This window comes from Enhydra lutris, unplaced genomic scaffold (genome assembly GCF_002288905.1).
Source record: "Enhydra lutris kenyoni isolate GAN:26980312 unplaced genomic scaffold, ASM228890v2 scaffoldscaffold22, whole genome shotgun sequence".
Taxonomy (NCBI): domain Eukaryota; kingdom Metazoa; phylum Chordata; class Mammalia; order Carnivora; family Mustelidae; genus Enhydra; species Enhydra lutris.
Window position 1 is genome coordinate 10,080,567 of NW_019154106.1, and position 17,609 is coordinate 10,098,175.

The window sequence follows — 17,609 nt, forward strand, 5'->3', positions numbered from 1 at the left end:
ACGCACGCGCACGCACGCACACAGGTAGACTCGCGCGTCCCCGGCCCTCACCCACACAGACCTCCGTCACCGCTCAGGTAACCCGAGGCTCTTTGCGTCTAACCCAGCGCAGCCGGTACCTGGGGTCTCAGCGCAGACGCGGGACTCCTCCTGAGGAGGGCGGGCAGGCGGGGAGGCGCGCACAGGACCCAGAGGGGGAGCCCCTGGAGTCTAGGCTACCGCCCAGGCTGCGTGTTGGAAACCCAGCTCCGCCCCTCTTTGGCTGTGTGACCAAGACAAGTTCCTGCATTTCTCTGGGCAGTGGTTTCTTCATCTGTAAAAGAAGGATAGTAATAGCAAGGAGGAACAAATCAGTGACTTGTGAAAGCCCTTATGATACCCAGAAGACCCTTTACACCAGTTTGTTGGAGACGCTCCGTCCGTTCCCCTTCTCTGAACCTTTCCCCCCACCCCTCCCCCACATCCAGACGCGTGGTGACAGCAGCTATGAACCATGCCCCTGGTTCCTAGAAGCCACTGAGGCAGATGCCCTTCCTCTCCCCTGCACACCCCCTCAAGGCCATCTTTATCTCTTACCTCTGAGGCGCCAAGGTAACCAGGAAGCTGGGCTGTGTTCAGGGAGCCATTTCTGTCCCAGGCCTTTTTGATGCGTGGACTCCACGTAGAGAAGCCATTATGCTTTCCCGACATGTTCAGCCAGTGAAAATAAATCCCTGTGACTCCAACCACCATCTGTCTCGGGGTTCCAGAATTTTCAGTGTGCACCCCGGGGAATCTTCCCCACCTGGTGTCCCAGCCATTTGACACCCCACCCCTTCTGCAAAGTGACAGCCAGCTCACCTCAGATGAATCGTCGAGGGTGAGCTAGTGGATGCTTGTGGGGTGGGAGGACCCTTCTTCCCGGTTCAGCAGGGAGACCTGTTTAGAGATGGGACAACCAGGGAGAGGCTCAGCTGTCTGGAGGGGTGTGAGGCCAGCTGGTGGGGCGAGATTTATGGGCAGAGCTTCAATCCCCTGATCTCTTCTGCAGACATTTATCCAGCACCAGCGATGGGCTGGGCACTGTCCTGTGTACTGGGGGTGCAGAAAAGACCAAGGCACCATTTGTCCCTCAAGTCATTCCTGAGCTAATGGAGGACATAGGTGTGTAGACAATCAAGCCATACTCTGCATGGCAGATGCTGTGGGAACCCACTGTCCTCTCCACTTGATGGTGCTAGAAAACATTTCCCACTATAGGGGCCATTCAGGATGGGTTCTCACGGATGAATAGGTGTTTGCCAAATAAGAGACTGACTTCCTCCTCTGCTGTTGAAAAGAATGGACTCCAGTGTGGGGACCTCTTGGAGCCTCCAACATTTCCAGAACCGTTCACCTGAACCAATGCCAGAGGTCACTGGACAGGTCCCTGGGGGACTCCAAGATGAGCAAGACAAGACCTAGACCCCTTCGGTGGGAGGAGGGCCTGAAGGAATTCAGGGGGTGGAGGTTTGGGGAACACAGGACTTCCTCTTCCAGCACACCCGCTCCTGTGAGAGGCAGTTTTGCTTCTAGCATCTGGCTGAAAGTGCTAGAATGCTCCAGAGCTCTTCCTCTCCCCCCATCTTCTCCGCCAGCCAGGCTAAAGTGTTGGGGGTCCTGTCTTCTTCCCGCTCACACCGTGGTTCAGGATCTCACCACCTCAGGCCTCCAGGCTGACCTGCACCTTCTCTGTGCTTTGTGCCTCCCAGATTAGCCCCTCGTCTGACCAAGCCTCCCCAGGTCCAGTGACTCTGGCTTCAGCCCTTCCTCAGACTCCCTCCCCTGGCACTCCCTGCAGCTTCCTCACCCACTCCCCGAAGCACATTCCTGCTGCTCTATCAGGCCATTAGCTGCCATTTATTCATCCTTTCAAGTATTGATTCACTTAAACAAATATTTATCGAGTGCCTACCACGTGCCAGAGACAGTGTTGGATGCGGGGATCTGGTGGTTGAGGACAGAGATGCCTTCCTGGAAGTCCTACCCTGGTGGGAGTCAGGCCCAAGGAAACAGAGGAGTCTCTGTGAACAGCCCGTGGTGGCATGATGTGAACAGAAAGTGCTAGAATCTAGAACAGGGGACCCGACGCCATCTGGGATGTCAGGGAGGAATGCTGAGACTGTTTCGGCCAGGCCAGGTGGTGGAAGTGCCTCCAGACAGGAGACACCGGGTGCTGGAACTCGGGGAAGGAAGCTGGTGTGGCGGGAGCCCATCACTGAGTGGAAAGCGCTCGCAGGAGGGGCCGGGAAAGGACAGCGGGCCAGGTTGTACAGAAGGACTGGAAGCCAAGGCAGGACGTGCGGCTTTTACTCTAAGTGCACTGGGAGCCCCTGAAAAGCTTTAAGCAGGAGGGTGTCACGATGGGATTTCTATTTTTAAGGTATCACTCTGCTGTGTTGACAATGGATGGTAGGAGAAAGCACACAGGCAGGGAGGGTGGTTTGGAAACTCTGGTGACTGTCTAGAACGTGCCAGCAGCTTGGATGAGGGAGGTGGCCGTGGAGAAGGGGATAGCTTTGGGATCTGTTGAACAGCGAAGGACTGGCTGATCCCTGGAGGGGGAAGCGAAGGACTGGCTGATCCCTGGAGGGGGAAGCGTGGCGTCTGAGGATACACATCCGCTCCTGTTTCTGTGTCTTTGCCCCTCCCATCTGCCTGAGGCCTCCTGGGGCTGGCTTGCTGGCCCAGGCTCTTTCAGGCAAGATCGGCAGGGGCGGGGCTGCCCAGGGAGAGAGGGACCCCTGCCCAGCCCCCGAGACAGACACATGACCCAGGAGTGCCTAAATGGTCCCGCCTGCTCTTTAGCTGGGAGACTGCAGGCAGGTGATATGAGCCCTCTGAGCCTCTGTCTCCGCATCTGTAAAATATATCAGATGCCTTCGACCCTGGAGAGCTGTCATGAGGGAAAAGTGTGGCCATGACAGTTCTTGCTAATGCTTCAGGAAGGTCAGAATTCGGCTGTTGCCTCCCATACCTCGGTGGGGTAGCAGGGGGCAGGCTTCCTCACAGGGACTTGGTGCCCTGGGGGGGGGTCGCCATGCCCAGGCCCCATGTGGCCCCTCTGTCCTGTGCTTCACCCAAGCCGCCGTCTGTCTGCCAGGTTTCCCGTACGAGAAGGTGGTGCAGAGGATCCTCTACCTCCAGGTCCTGGACTATGACCGGTTCAGCCGCAATGACCCCATTGGGGAGGTGTCCATCCCTCTCAACAAGGTGGACCTGACCCAGATGCAGACCTTCTGGAAGGATCTGAAGCCATGCAGCGATGGGAGTGTAAGGCCCCACTTATGGCTCCCTGGCTCAGGGGGCGGGCAGGTCAGGGCCAGCAGAACTGGTCCTAGTCCCCCTGCAACTTTGGGAATGTCAGGAGGGTGGTGGGAAACGGGCACCCAGGGGAGCAGAGTTCCCACCTTTGGTCTCAGCACCCATGCTTGGCCCTGGGGCAGGGTGGGTGGGAGCTGCTGAGCTGTGGTAAAGGACCTGGTGCCTGTGTAGGGAGGAGGGGCCCCATGGGGGTTGGTGTACGGAACTGCCAGGTGAGGGGACACCGGGTGTGACAGAGGTGAAAGGTGGGGATGGGTGAGCACCTGGGCCCGGGCAGGGAGGGCCCTGGGGCAGTAGAGCCAGCCAGAGAGTTCTCTAACCCTCCCCTCTCCCCCAGTCCCCACACTGCTCCTGTTCTCCCTCCCAGGGGAGCTGAGGCGAGTGGAGGGGGACACCCCTCCCCACAGCCCAGGCTCACCCGCAGCCTTTCCCTCCCAGGGGAGCCGAGGGGAGCTGCTCTTGTCTCTCTGCTACAACCCCTCTGCCAACTCTATCATCGTGAACATCATCAAAGCCCGGAACCTCAAAGCCATGGACATCGGGGGCACCTCAGGTCCTGGGGCTTCTCGACAAGAGTGCGGGAGGGACTGGGAAGGTTCTGGGGACATGACGGTCATGCCGGATGTGGAGAGCAGGGTCTGAGCTGTGCACTCACCCCTGACCCTCTCACCCCACCTTTTGTCTCAACTCCGCTACCTTAGAGCCCTGGGTGGCCCCCTTTGGAGCACCCTCAGGGTCTGTATCACTTGGACTCCGTCCTGACCAGAATCAGGGAGAAGGGGAGCACTGTGGTGGGAGATCTGGGCTCCAGCGCCAGCTCGAACACTTGTCATGGGTGACCTCAGGCAAGACCTGGCCTCTGTGGGGCTCAGTTTCCTTGTTTGTTTTCATAATAGGGCACTGAGTGATGGCCAAGGTCCCTTCCAATTCATCTATCCACTGGTCCCCCAGATCCCTCTCCTTGTTGCTTGGGGCTCTCCTGACCCTCTGGGGAAAGCGTGCAGCCCCTCCTGCCCCAGCTGCCACTCCTGGAGAGGGAAGGGAATCCTGGGGAGCTCCAACACTGACCCTTCTTCTACCCCTTCCCCAGACCCCTATGTGAAGGTGTGGCTGATGTACAAAGACAAGCGGGTGGAGAAGAAGAAGACAGTGACTATGAAGAGGAACCTGAACCCCATCTTCAACGAGTCTTTTGCCTTTGATATCCCCACGGAGAAGCTGAGGGAGACGACCATCATCATCACTGTCATGGACAAGGACAAGCTTAGCCGCAATGATGTTATTGGCAAGGTAGGGGCCTGGTGGGTGGGGCGACACACCTGACTTCCAAGAAGCAGCAGGGGCAGTGGGTGAGCTCAGGGCTGGGCCAGTCCCTTCCCCTCTTTGCACTTCCATTTCATCTATAAATGAGAGGATGGGACAAAATCTTCCTTGGGTGTCCTACTGTGGGTTGGTCCAGACCACTAGAAGGGCAGAGAAAGGAGGAAGTGGGAGAAAGACATGGCTTGGGTCCCCAAAAGGGAGTTTACTGGACAGGACCCTCCAGCTGGGTAAGGACCTCAGAGCAGTGTCACCCAGGTCCCATCTTCAGAGGGTGAGCTCGGTGGAGCAGTGTAAGAAGCCGCAGTCAGACCCCAAAGACCTGGCTTTTGTTCCCACCCCATGTGTTGCTAAATAGCTGTGTGACCTTGGGCAAGCCACTTGTCCCTCTGACCTCTAGTGTCCTCATTTATAAAACGGAGCCAATAGTACCGACCCTATAGCCCTTCACAGGGTGGTATGAGGATTACCCGAGATCTGCAGATGTTCTCCTTGTAGAAAGTGACTTCTCCTCATGATAGACTTACCAAAAAAATCCATACCTGGCCTTGAGTTTTTCCAGGATGAGTCTGTGACATAATCCCTTCAGTTTTTCTACCTTGAAATGTCTATCCCTGAGTTCGTTTATGGTTTAGTGTGGAGAGTTTGGGCTTGGGAATCACATTGCTGGGCCCCAACCCCACTCTTGACAGCCATGACCTATCTGAGCCCCATTTCATTTCCACAATGAAAGTAAGACAGTGCTAACCTCCCAGCATGCGGAGATGAAATAAGACAACATGGGCGAAATGCTTAGCATGCTGCTTTGAGTGTGTGTGTTAGCTGCCATTGTAAGAAAAGTTATTCGTGAAGCATTCCTACTAAGGGCATGTCTGTGCATCCAGAGCTTTGACCAGGAGCAGTACAGGAAGCCACGGAGGAGGGCAGGTGGAGGGGAAGGGCCGATGCCAGGAGCACGGGAGGAAAAAATTTGTGTTCCCTGAGGCACAGCCCCGTATGGGGTAAATGACAAGTGACCTGGGCCCCCATGGGGAAGAGAGCCACAATGGAGGCAACTCTCAGTTGGGGATGGAGAACTTAGCTACCTAAGGGAAGCCCCTGACCTTCAGGTAAGGTCCCAGGAACCTGAGCGCCCAACCTGTAGTCACAAGTGGCACCATTCCTCAGGGTGGCAACCCCTGTAGCCTAGCAGGACCATGTGTTCCCATCAGCCTGCGGCCTACTGATCCCCCTCCTTGACCAGCTCGGGCCAAGTAACCATTTTCTACTTCAGAGCTCTTTGGAAGCTTAGCCTTTTGCATTTGGGTGTTCTCGTGATACCGATCATAGCCCCTTCTGAAACCGTCCCACCTTCTGCTGCCTGAGCCAAGGTGAAGGAGGAGGGGTTCTCAGGCCAGCCAGAGTCGCTTGGTGAGCCCGGGCTTCTAACCAGCCTCCAGTCACAAGGCTGGGGTCAGCTGGGGGAACCATGCCCATGGTTCCACGAGGCTGCAAAACCCCCAAAACAGAAGCCAGCGGGATCGGGCTGGTAGGACAGAGGCTGAAAGGGCTAGATGTACATTCCACTGTACCACTTACAACTTCTGGGTGAGTCTCTTGCTCTCCACACCTTCGTTTCTCCATCTGTAAAATGTAAGTAATATACCTGCCTCATGGGTAAGGATTCGGGGACGTGTTTATAAACTCCTGACCTCAGTGCCTGGCGGGCAGGAAGTGGCGAGAAGGGGAGCGATCAAAAGTGAGAAGAGCTTGGGGCACCTGGGTGGCTCAGTGGGTTAAGCCTCTGCCTTCGGTTCCGGTCATGATCTCAGGGTCCTGGGATCGAGCCCCACATCAGGCTCTGCTCAGCAGGGAGCCTGCTTCCTCCTCTCCTCTCTCCGCCTGCCTCTCTGCCTACTTGTGATATCTTTCTGTCTAATAAATAAAATCTTAAAAAAAAAAAAAAAAGTGAGAAGAGCTAGACAGTGGCCAGCAGGGCAGGAAGGGCTGGGCCTAGCTGCCTCCACCCCCACTGTAAAACAGGTCAGGAGTCTTAACTGGGAAGGGCCAGGCAGGCCCAAGCTCCCAGAGGGAGGCACAGCAAGGAAAATGGGTCAAGCTGGTGGGGAGGAGGGAGAAGGAGGGAGCCTCTGAGGGTAGGCCGTCGCTGTAGGCAGAGGCCTCTAGGTCCCCATGATCACGACCTCGGGCTGCCATTGAGGAGATGGAGATCACCCCCTGCGGGGGCAGGGGACAATGCTTTTGAGTGTCACTGATACCGTGCTCTTCCCTTTCTCCCCAGATCTACCTGTCCTGGAAGAGCGGGCCCGGGGAGGTGAAGCATTGGAAGGACATGATCGCCCGTCCACGGCAGCCGGTGGCCCAGTGGCACCAGCTGAAGGCCTAAGTGTGGCCACAGGAGGCCCAGGGGGCCAAGGGCCCAGGTCCCCATCATGCCCTCACCACTTTATGCACAATGCCCGGCCTGGCCCCCCGCCATAGGTGAGGGGAGGACCCTGAGGGCTTGGCCAGGGAGGGGTCCCAGGAGTCCGTTGGGCCCCGTTTCTAGGAAGTACCAGCCTCATCCTCCACCGGTCCAGCTCTGGGGGAGGGGCTTTGGGAGCCATTTTCCTGCTTTGCCCCTTTCCTTCCTGACTTGCTGATATTAAAGAAGTGGGGGAGAGCGTGAAGGCCAGACAGGCAGATGGGCAGACCCCTCCAGAGACCCGCCAGGTGGGCACGGTCCCCTGTTTTCTTTAAGGCAGTGCCTGGAGTGGAGAGAAGTTGCTCTCTCCCCAGCTCCCGATATGGGCCCGGGGGAAGGAAGGCCGAGGCGTTTGGCCTGGCCTGGCCAGGAGAGGCCCATCCCAGGGCAGTTTCAGGTGCCAGCTGGGCCCTGAATGCCAAGGATAGTATATAGCCCGCTCCAGGGTCCTGGAGCCGAAGCCCATGTACTTGGCGTCGCGTCCACTTTGTGTGTGGGGGGGGCGGGGGGGCACTCTTACCCTGTCCCCCTGGGGGCCGCCCGTGCAGAGAGGGCAGGCTTTCATAAAGTGAGGTAGGACAGGAGGCCAAGAGAGGTCAATGCACAGAGCCAGGGGTGGGCAAGGAGAGGCAGGTGAGGGGTGAGAGGGGAAGGGTGGGGTGGCGGAAGAGGAGCAGACTCTGGAGCGGGACTGAGAACTTGGCTGCCTCCACCTCCTGCCTGTCTCTGCTCAGAGCTCTCCCGGAGCTCCTTGCTGAGCGATGTCATCACTTGAACATCATTTCACACCTTTTAGGCCCCTACTGCGTGTACCACATTGCACCAGGACTCCCCTCCCTTCCTTCTTAGGGGTCCCACAGCCCCACCAGCCCTCTTCCCCAACACCCTCACCCAGACACCCTCAGCTGCCCCAGATCTCAGATCCCAGCCAAGCTGGCCGTGTTCTCCATGCTTCCCAGGTTCCTTCCCTGTCTGGGCAGACCTCTGCAGCCCTCCATCTGCCGAACTCGCAGACCTTCCCTTCCATTTGGGGTCGGGGTCTGTGGCCCAGCCTTCTTTCCCCATTGCTCCCAGTCCCTCCGAGCAGCTCCTCCCGCCCTCTCAGTTGAGGCAGAAGAAGTAGGGAAAATCCAGATTCCGCAAGTTCTGAGGTTGCCTCACCCAAAGAAGCGGGGATTTCTCTGCCTCAGCCGTTGCAGAGACTAGAACTGGCCTCCCCTTGGAGACAGCAGATGCCGGGATGATCTCTGCTTAACCCTGCTCAGCCCCACAAGGGTCCTGGTATTGATAAAAGACAGCTGGGGACAGTCAAATCCGGGGGGTCTGCCTGCCTGGGCCTGACGTTGCCGGCACAGGCCGCCAGGTGGCGCCCGGACACCACGTCTGTGGTGGCAGCCTGGGACCACAGTTCTACCCCGAGATGGGCCTGACCCCAAGGGGAGACTCTGGATAGGGTCCCCACTTACAGAGCACGGCAAAAGCATGGGAATTTGAGAGCCATTTTCCTTCAGTAGACTGCCCCTTGAGCTGCCCGTATCAAAATGTATTACACTGAATCTCACACCCGTGTCCTCATCCCCTCCTCCTACGGTCTGGAGGAGCGTCATACAGTGTCAGTGAATCATTTTGTAGATTCAGGAGTGCTCTTGTAAAGCAAATAGTCACCCATATTTCTTGTAAATCCCAATTTTTCTGTATTGTAGCTTTGCTTAAAATGGGGCCCTGCCCCAAGTGCAGGGTCTTTATCGGGCGGCCTGGGGACCAGCCCCCAGCGGGATAGGAGGGCAGCAACTCCGAAGGCGTGATCAGAGGGTTTTGTGGGAAGCCTTGCAAGGCGAGGGATCTGTCCTCCATGGCTCCCTGAGATCCTGTGCCCCAACACTACGGGGTGCCAGCCCCGCCCCTGTGTCCCCTGGCCCGCTGCGGAGCCTGGGGGCGGGGGGTGGGGGCGGGATTGAACCAACCTGCAATGAGTGGGAGGAGCAACCGCACCTTTTTTTCCTCGAGCCCCGCCCACAGAGCTCTTGGCGAATCATCTGCAGAGAGCATCTGCGGGCGGAGTCTGTTCCCAGTCTGACCCACCCAGGCATACTGGTGAACCCTGCCTGGGTTTTCCCAACCCCCAATACGCTGCGGCCGGGAGGCCGGGGAGGGGCGGCAAGTGGTGGGCCAAGGTCCTGTGGGCTGGCAAAGAAGGAGGCGGGTGGTATGCGGTGAGGACGCGGTTGGGCTAGGGCCAGAGGAGAACAGGGAATGGGGAACTTGAGGATGGGGGGAAGGGCACAGAAGCCCTGCCACCGTCCCAGGACCTTGGGCAGATCACCCACACTCCCGGGGCCTCAGTTTCCCCATCTGTAAAATGATGGTAATAATACTTCACCTACCTCATAGGGGAGGTTGTGAGGCCGCCGTCACCTGACCTGGGGGTTGAGGCAGGAGGACTCTGAAGGTGCTACCCGGGAGCAAAGTATTATTACTGTAGCCTGAAAGCAAGGCCCACCTGCCCCTCCCCCTGCAGAGTCTCCAGGGATAGCCGAGGCTGGCCTGGGCCCATCTATCTCTTCTCCACTGTGTCCCAGGTCCCTTCATGAGCATCACCTGCAGTCTTTGTGGGCGCCCTAGACTTAGTTGTTACCTCGTTCAGGTATCCTTTCTTGTGACCATCTCCCTTCGTAACTGCTGTACAAATTCCACCTGCCACAGGACCCCGCACCTGCCCACTGGCGCCAGACGCCAGGGAAGGGACAAGGAAAACAGCCACAAAAAAAGCCAAGGGGGCCCCCAGAGTCCCCAGCCTGGCTTGGGCCCCAGGGGTGGGGTTGGTGGCCACTGTTTGTATTGTGTTGGAGTCCTTGAGTGCAAGTGTTTTTAAAAAGACAGACAGACAGAAACTATCACAAGAAAAAAAAAATGCAGCAAAGAGAAATGAAGAAAAACTGAAGAAGGGGAAAAAAAAAAAAAAAGGAAAAAAGAACCATACAAAATTTTTCCACCACACCCACCCTCTAAGCCAGCAAAATTTCCTCTTTGCAAAATCATATTTTTGTGGGAATGGGCCCTGCTTTTTGTGGCAGGGCCCGTTCTGATCAATAAAGGATCGTGACGAAGTAGGGCCTCGGCTGTTTCCTCCGTGGGTCCCAGCCCTACCTCACCTCCCAGAGAAGAGGTATTGGGTGAGGGGGTTGGGAAGCTTGGGACTGAGTCTCCCTGTGTCCCCTTTGGGATTTGGCTTCACTGGTGATGAGGCCCTCCCTGACCTTCCAGCCCCTCCTCAGATCTAGAATATGAACCCACCAGCTACCCAGAAAGCAGGAGAGCAGCCATACTTCCCTATCAGACCTGAAGCGAGGCTTGTCGGGAGTGGAGTCTCTTTGAGACCCTCTCACCCAGCCCAGCATCACCTCCTTCAGCTCCCAGGGGACTGTCACCACCCTCCAAGGCAGGTCAGACAATCCAAACCAGGACCCTCCACCTTGCCTACCTCTCCCCCCCAAATGCTGATTGGCCTATTGTGGTTTCGGGGACCAGGAAGGAGCTCCAGGTCTGTTGGCTGGATCTTTGGCTTCTCTCTACCCTTTTCGGTTTTAATCCTTTAGGATTAGAAGAATCTTTCCAAATCGAAAGAGCCCATGGCCAGTTCCAGTCCGAGGAAACTGGGCCCCAGTGTCTTCCTTTTCCAGCCACTGTGGTTCCCGGGCAAGTTACTTCCTTCCCCAGGACCAGTGTCCTTAGTTCACAAAAAAGCAATAACCATCCCAGCCCATTTCCTGCCCTCCCCGCACGTAGCCTGGGGGAAGCCGAGGCCTGGCAGCTCTCAGGGTACTTTAGAAGGAAGGTGCTACATCTGTCGCAGACCCAGAAGGAGCAAGTGCATGTCTGTCCCCATGTGCCAGCGGCTGGCCCTGCCCCCTCCAGAGTGAAGGGTGCCACCGCACCCCTGCTCCCCAGCACCTGGGGTGGGCAACTGCTTCCCTGCGATGCACCAAGAACCCCCACCTAAAGCCACCTGTCCTGTCCCCTTCCATTCCGTCAATTTCTTCCAACCTGGCTTCAGTGTCCCGTTAAAAGGTGGTTTTCTTCTTTTGGCTTCTGATCTCTATCCCAGAGATTAGAGGGAACCCTCAGATCAGGTAAGTAGCCTGAAGAGCACGCCTTGCCAGAACTTCTGTTCAGGATCTCTCTGGAAAGCTGGGCCCGAGGGAAGACCCCCTCAGGGGCTCAGGGGCTCCCCCTGGACCTTTTGCCTGGTTCGCCCACCTTCACCTTGTCAGCTCTCCCAGCATCCATGCCTTCACCAAGAGATTTGCCCATCTCTCCCTGTGCCCGGGAACCCCGTCCTCTGGTGTGCTCTTCCCCACGCAAACCCCTCCCAGATGCTGCTGCTTTCCCGAAGGCCATCCTGGGCCACGTCCTGCTCTCCTCTCCGTCCCCAACAAAGACAGCGGAAGGACACGCTTGATCATGCTCTACTCCCCAGCCCGTGGCTCCCCTGACCATCTGTGTCCCTTGAAGATGCCCCACTCCCTGTGTCTGCGTCCTGCGCGTGTGTGTGTGTGTGTGCCTTGTGTCTTTAGATTGTGAGCCCCCCTGGGCAGCGACCCCTGTCTGATACATGTTCTGTGTGGCACGCCTAGGTGTGCTAATAAATGTCCATCCTCAGAAGAAGAGTGTCCAAGTGTCTTCAGGAAGCTCTGGGACAGGTGGCTGGGCAAGATGGCATGGTGGTATTGGGAGGCAGGAGGGGGTTCTGGGCATGGCCTCCAGGTCCCGAGCAGCGCCTTCTGCTCTCCCAAGCCCCAGAGGGTGGGTGGGAAGCGGGGGATGACTGTCACAACTTAAGAAAGGACATGCGCACACACACACATATCCTAGTCTCAGTCTCCGCCACTCTGCTGGCCAGGTCTGCTGCAGGGAGGCTCTGGGAGGGCATGATCCCACCCATCACGCACCGAAACCTGACCATCAGCTTAGGACAGAGGGGATCTCCTTTGGTGTGGATTCAGCTCAAGGTTAGGAGACCTGAACTCCATGGATGAGCAAGTCCCTTCCCTCCGGGGCCTGTCCCTCACCCTGCTACTGCCTTTGCTCATTTGTCATCACGGTCACCACTGCCTGCCCTCTGGCTCTGATCCCTGAACCCTAGGCACACACACAGTTCTTGGAGAGCTTCCAAGGTGCTCCCCCAAGGCCCACCCCCCCACTGACTGCCCCGCACCAACAGGAGTGCTGTAGACAGGTCCACTGTTACAAATTCCCCTCCAAAAATCTTTTCCCTTCCCCAACCCCCGCCCCCTCCCCCCAATGCCAAGTGAGAAGTCACAGGCAGTTGGGGCAGGGGTGAGCTAGGACTCCCAATACCGTGCTCTTTCCAGCTGTCCTTGGCAACTGTCCTTGGCAACGGCCCCCTCCCTACCCTGGTCTCTCCATTTCCAGATGGAGACCCAGACCCTTGGTAGTGCTCTCAAGCCAGGAGTCTGCAACCACTTTAGCCAAACGGTCTCATTTCCCAAGAGGAGCTGGTTCCTGGTGGTGGTGCAAAGCAAGTAGAAAAGCTGGGAACTGGGCCCCAACAGGTTTTTCTTCTCCCTGGAGAGAAACTTAGCCTTGGCAGCCCCTGCTTGGCTGGTAGCAGCCATGGATGAGGGTGCCATGTTCGGTAGGGACCCTCTGTGCCTGCACATGGCCCCGGGGTACGCATGGGGACTTGGCCTCACCTAGAGTTCTCAGGCAGGTGCAACAGGGGAAGGGGTACAGGGAAACACACCGAGAGGGAGGAAATCTGGGTTATGGGGGCCAGTAGGTACTCCAGAGTGACCGTGGTTCCCCCCACCCCCACACCTCGACTTCCCCTACATCTCAGATTCACACGGAGGGAAGTAGAGAAATGCCGGGTTGCATGGTGTTCTGAGCTGTAGCATCACATCTACACAAACCCAACACTGTGTGTGCGGATGGGAAAACTGAGGCCCAGGGGACCACGACGTGCTCCAAGTCACTTGGCCAATTGCAAAACTAGGACTGGAACCCACGCCTTCTGAATCTGGCCTCAGGGCTATTTCCTGTATGCTGTGGTCTGAGTCACGGAGCAAGAGGACAGTCTCTGGTCAGCTGCGCTTCCTACCTCGAGTGATTTTGAGACCTAAAATTCCATCCTCCAAGTTTCCAAGCCCCAGAAAGGACCATTGACCCTGATGGAGCTCCAGCCAGGGGAGCAGGGGCACCTGAGGAGCCCCAGGAGGGAAAAGCTCTGCAGCCAAGCCCCAGACCCCTGGTTGTCCTGGAGCAGGAGGTAGCTTCCAGTCTTCCCCATCCACCCACTCCTTCTGTCCGTTCAAGGCCTTTTCTCTCACTTGCAAGTCAGCTGCTCCCAGATCCATCCCAAGCCTCCCTGTAACCCAGGCCCAGCCCAGTGACCAACAGAGCTGCTGGGCCGGACCTGACCTTTGGGCCTTGAATGACATCAGCCCTGTTGCCATGGTGACCGTGGCCGGGCAGCATCTTCTCATGGGAGATGGGCCTCTAGGCTTGAGGCTTTATGATGTTTTCTTTAAATCTTTTTTTCCTGAATAATGAGGAAAGAAAGTAATACCATGACTGAGTAAAAAAGAGATAAGGAGGGAGAGACGAAGAAAAAGGAAAACAGAGTGAGGGATATGGAAAGAGGGAAGAATAGACACATGGCGAGGGGGTGGGGGGGGCGAGTGCCAGTGAAAGGAGAGAGAAAGGTCAGCCCAGCTTGAGGGAGATTCACATTATATTAAGAGCCAGGAACCTACGAAGCAAGCTGGAAAGGACAAAAAAGGAGGTGAGAGTGGTTTCTGGCTGGCAGAGTGAGTGAAAGCAAGACAGGAGACCAGTCTCAAGCAGCCAAAGCCATTTGTAACAGACGGCAGGCACTTGGTCCCCAGACAGGACACAACTGTTGGCCACGGCCCGCCTGACGCAGAGCTGGCGCACATGGACAGGACTGCCGTGCCAGAGGGAGCCCAGGTTCCCCACAGCCATGGGACCCAGTGCTCCCAGGACTTATAAATAAACAGGCATGTGGGAAACACACATTCTTTCTCCAAGAAATATAATTTATGTTTACAGCCAGTTTTTTTTTTCTTCCTAAAGAAAACACTACCACGTGGGGCCCCTGCCCCTGACGGTGTCCCTGAGTGTCCCCGCCCTGGCCCCCACCTTCCGTTATTGCTTGGATGGGAAAGATCTGGCCCTGGGAATTGTAGAGCGGCACCCCACTCCTCACCCCCTAAGACTGTCCCTGGTGACGGAGTGGAGGCACACAGTGCTTGTCCCGTGCCCCACGCCGTGCCAGCCACTCTGACTGTGCCCATTTAAGGGAATGGAGAGTGCAGGCAACGGGAGAGGCCCCGGAGCAGCCTCCCAGAGCAGAGATCCTCTCTCCTCCTCGCAGGAGGCCCTAGAGGCACAGTGGATTCTTCTCAAACTTGACAGCTGGAAGGCTCAGGCTTTGGGGAAGGGAGAGAGAGCTCTCTGCTCCCGGCGAGATTCCAGGCACAAGCTGAGAGAACAGAACAGAATCAGAGGCGGGAGTAAAGACCCTGCCTTCTAAGCGCCCCCTACCCCATGCAAGTTTTAGGGGGCCTGGGAAGGGAGGTATGTGCGATGGGCCCCAGTGGAGGGCCAAGAGCAGCTTGGGTGTTAGGGCCCCAATCCCGCTCTCCCACTTCTGTCCTGGGCACTGGCGCGGGGCCCAGGCCCTCCTTCAAGGGCAGCTCGGGCTCACACAGGCCTGTGGTCCACCCCAGAGGTAGCGGCTCCTGCACCAGGAAGGGTGGCTTTAGGAGATCGAAACTCCAGGAGAGGGAGGGCTGGTGTGGCACTCTGGGCACCCAGACTCAGCCAAAGGTGGTGATGCCGTGGACAGCGCTGACCAGCATCTCCGCTGTGCTGTCAGCAACGCTATCAGACTAGACAGAGCCCGAGGCGACTAGACCGAGCCAGGCTTCCCAGTCTGAGGACTGCCCAGAGATCAGCCAGGTGGCAGGCTGCTTACCAACCAGGAGTGTGCGAAGATGGCCCCCAGGCCTGCCTGTCCCTATAGCTCGACCAAAGTGCCCCCTTCACTGCCCCAAGGTAGGGGTCTGCCGTTCCCACAGACCTTCCCAGAGCCCCTCCTCCCAGAATGGCCCAAGTCCATCACCCAGAGCATAGGCTCAGGTGCCCAGTCCCGGAGCGGCTTCCAGGGCGGGGAGGCTGCCCCGGGGGGCCCCCAGAGCCCGGGAGCCACCGCCCCCAATGAGTAGGTCCTCTTCCTCCTCATCCTCAAAGGCCCGAGCTGGGCGCCGGGGCAGCGGCCGAGGTATGGGCTCGTCGCGCTCTGCCATGCGCTCGACGGCGCCCTCGCCCACGAGGAAGACGGTGTCGGCGACGCGCGGGGGCCCCGTGACCGGGTTGTGGTCGTAGGAGAAGACACGCAGGGCGCGCAGCGGGTGCAGGTCGGGGAAGCCGCCCAGGCGGTTGCGGTCCAGGTCGAGGATGTGCAGGCGGCCCATGCGCAGCAGCGCGGGCGGGAACTCCTCGAAGCGGTTACCGTAGAGCCACAGGCCGCGCAGGCCCGTCATGCGCGGCAGCTCGGCGGGCAGCGCGCGCAGCCGGTTGTCGCCCATCTGCAGCGACTGCAGCGCCACCAGGCGCAGCAGCGGCCGCGGGAAGCGCCGCAGGAAGTTGCCCTCGATCCAGAGGCAGCGCAGGCTCTGCAGCTGCGCGAAGTCCGCGGGCAGAGCCAGCAGCCGGTTGCCGCCCAGGTAGAGGCGCGTGAGGCGCGGCAGGCGACACAGGCCGTCGGGCAGGCGCTCGAGCTTGTTGAAGTCGAGCGCCAGAATGCGCAGCTCGCGCAGCTCCTCGATCTCCTCGGGCAGCTCGCGCAGCCCCGTGCCGCTCACGTAGAGCTTCTGCAGGCGGCTCAGCGCGCACACGGCGCTGGGCAGCCGCCGCAGCCGCCTCCCGCTCAGCTCCAGCTGCTGCTCGCCGCTGCGCAGCTGCTCCTCCGCGTCCGACGGCAGCTCGTCCGGCGTGGACTCGGCGATGCCCATGGTCACGGGCCCCGGCCCGGGCCGCCGCCGCCGCCGCCGCCACCGCCGCCTCCGCCTCCCGGCATCGCCCCGCCCTGGCCGCCCCCGGGGCCTCCCCGACGGGGCCGAGGCCGCGCCGGCTCCGGGGCCCCCCGCCCCGGCCTGTCCCTGCGCCGGGAGGGGGGCCGGGCCGGGCCGGGAGGAGGCGCCCGCTCGGGGCCCCGCAGCTGCGCTCCGCCGCCCGCCCTCCGGCCTCCCGCGCTCCCTCCGCCGGAGGCCGACTGCCTCGGCTTAGCGCTGACTTGCGGCTCCGCGACCCGTCGCCCTGGCAACCCCCGACGCGTGTGCTGCTGCCAATGAGGCGGAGGGGGGCGGGGCGGGGCGGGGCCGAGGTGCCACCAGAGCGGGGTCCCGGTTCCCGGGCCCGTCCCCCCCCCCCCCCCCCCCCCCCCCGCGCCCCCCCGGGTGAGCCGGCGCAAGCCGAGAGAACCCAAGCTCCGCGTCCCGAAAGCCGGGCGCTGTGCCAACACCGACCCGACGTCCGACGCTGTCTACACCTCCAGCACGACGAGCCGTTTGGTGAGCGCTCGTGTGGACCCGGAGCAGCAAGTCAGAAGGCACCGAGGACCTTGGAAACCTGGCGCGCGACCCGGGACTCCGGGACTCCGCCCGCGTGGCTCTCGGGGAGGAACGGAGGGGCGCTGTCAATGCCGGCTTCTCATCGCCAGTGGCTTGCGCTCATCCTCACTTTAGGATAGTAACTCGGAGCAGTGTTACTTTCTGGCCCTTTTCAGGGTGGGTCACATCGGAGGCTTTGTGGGGACGGGGGCTTGGATCCGCCCCATCCCCCGCTCCCACTGCCCAACAGGTTCCTTGTTAGTGCGCTCACGCTCCAGTCTCCTGCCTTGTCCCGCCAGCTACGCTCGAGGTCTGTGTGTGGCTGCGGTGGGCAGAGGACTGGGACACGTGAGCCGCTCTGAGCACCACCAAGGATGACCACTGTCATTCTGCAGCTCTCTTGCGCATGCTCCCACCAACAGCTGTGTGCCCCTGCCTTCTTCCCTCCAGTTCAGAGCCCTCCTGCCAGAGCTCTTGGCAGAAACACTCGCTCCCATTTACTCCGAGTCTGCCATGTGCCCAGCGCTGTACTAAGAGCATTGCACTGAGTCCTTGCAACACGTCTGAGATTGGTACCCTCATTACCCCAAAATGAAAGGCGGAGAAACTGAGGCTCTGAGGGGTTTGACTTGAGCCCGGTGACTTGCCCAAGGTCACCGGGCTGGTGAGCAGCGGGGTTTGTGCTGCTAATCACATACCACACCAACATAAAGAAACAATGAATTTTCTCACCAGGGAGCCTCTAACTCTTTTGCCAAAACTACAAGGAAAGCATCATTAGACCCATGTAGAAGAGGAGGAAAGTGGCCTGAGAGGGATTAGGGAAC

The 17,609-nt window shown here is 58.9% G+C and overlaps 2 protein-coding genes across 2 annotated transcripts in view; one reads left to right on the forward strand and one right to left on the reverse strand.

Moving 5' to 3' along the window:
- The window catches only part of LOC111149508 (synaptotagmin 7), a 37,110-nt gene extending 27,109 nt beyond the window's left edge, over positions 1-10,001 (forward strand). The window contains exons 8-11 of the mRNA XM_022506604.1: positions 3,122-3,291; positions 3,781-3,895; positions 4,433-4,632; positions 6,944-10,001. Coding sequence (XP_022362312.1) covers positions 3,122-3,291; positions 3,781-3,895; positions 4,433-4,632; positions 6,944-7,048 — 590 coding nt within the window. The 3' untranslated portion in view covers positions 7,049-10,001. The remainder of the gene's footprint in view (positions 1-3,121; positions 3,292-3,780; positions 3,896-4,432; positions 4,633-6,943) is intronic.
- Positions 10,002-15,306: 5,305 nt separating this feature from the next.
- LOC111149378 (leucine rich repeat containing 10B) lies at positions 15,307-16,185 on the reverse strand. Its single transcript, XM_022506394.1, has one exon. It carries the CDS (start codon positions 16,183-16,185, stop codon positions 15,307-15,309), a length of 879 nt encoding a protein of 292 aa, XP_022362102.1.
- Between the last annotated feature and the right edge of the window lie 1,424 nt (positions 16,186-17,609).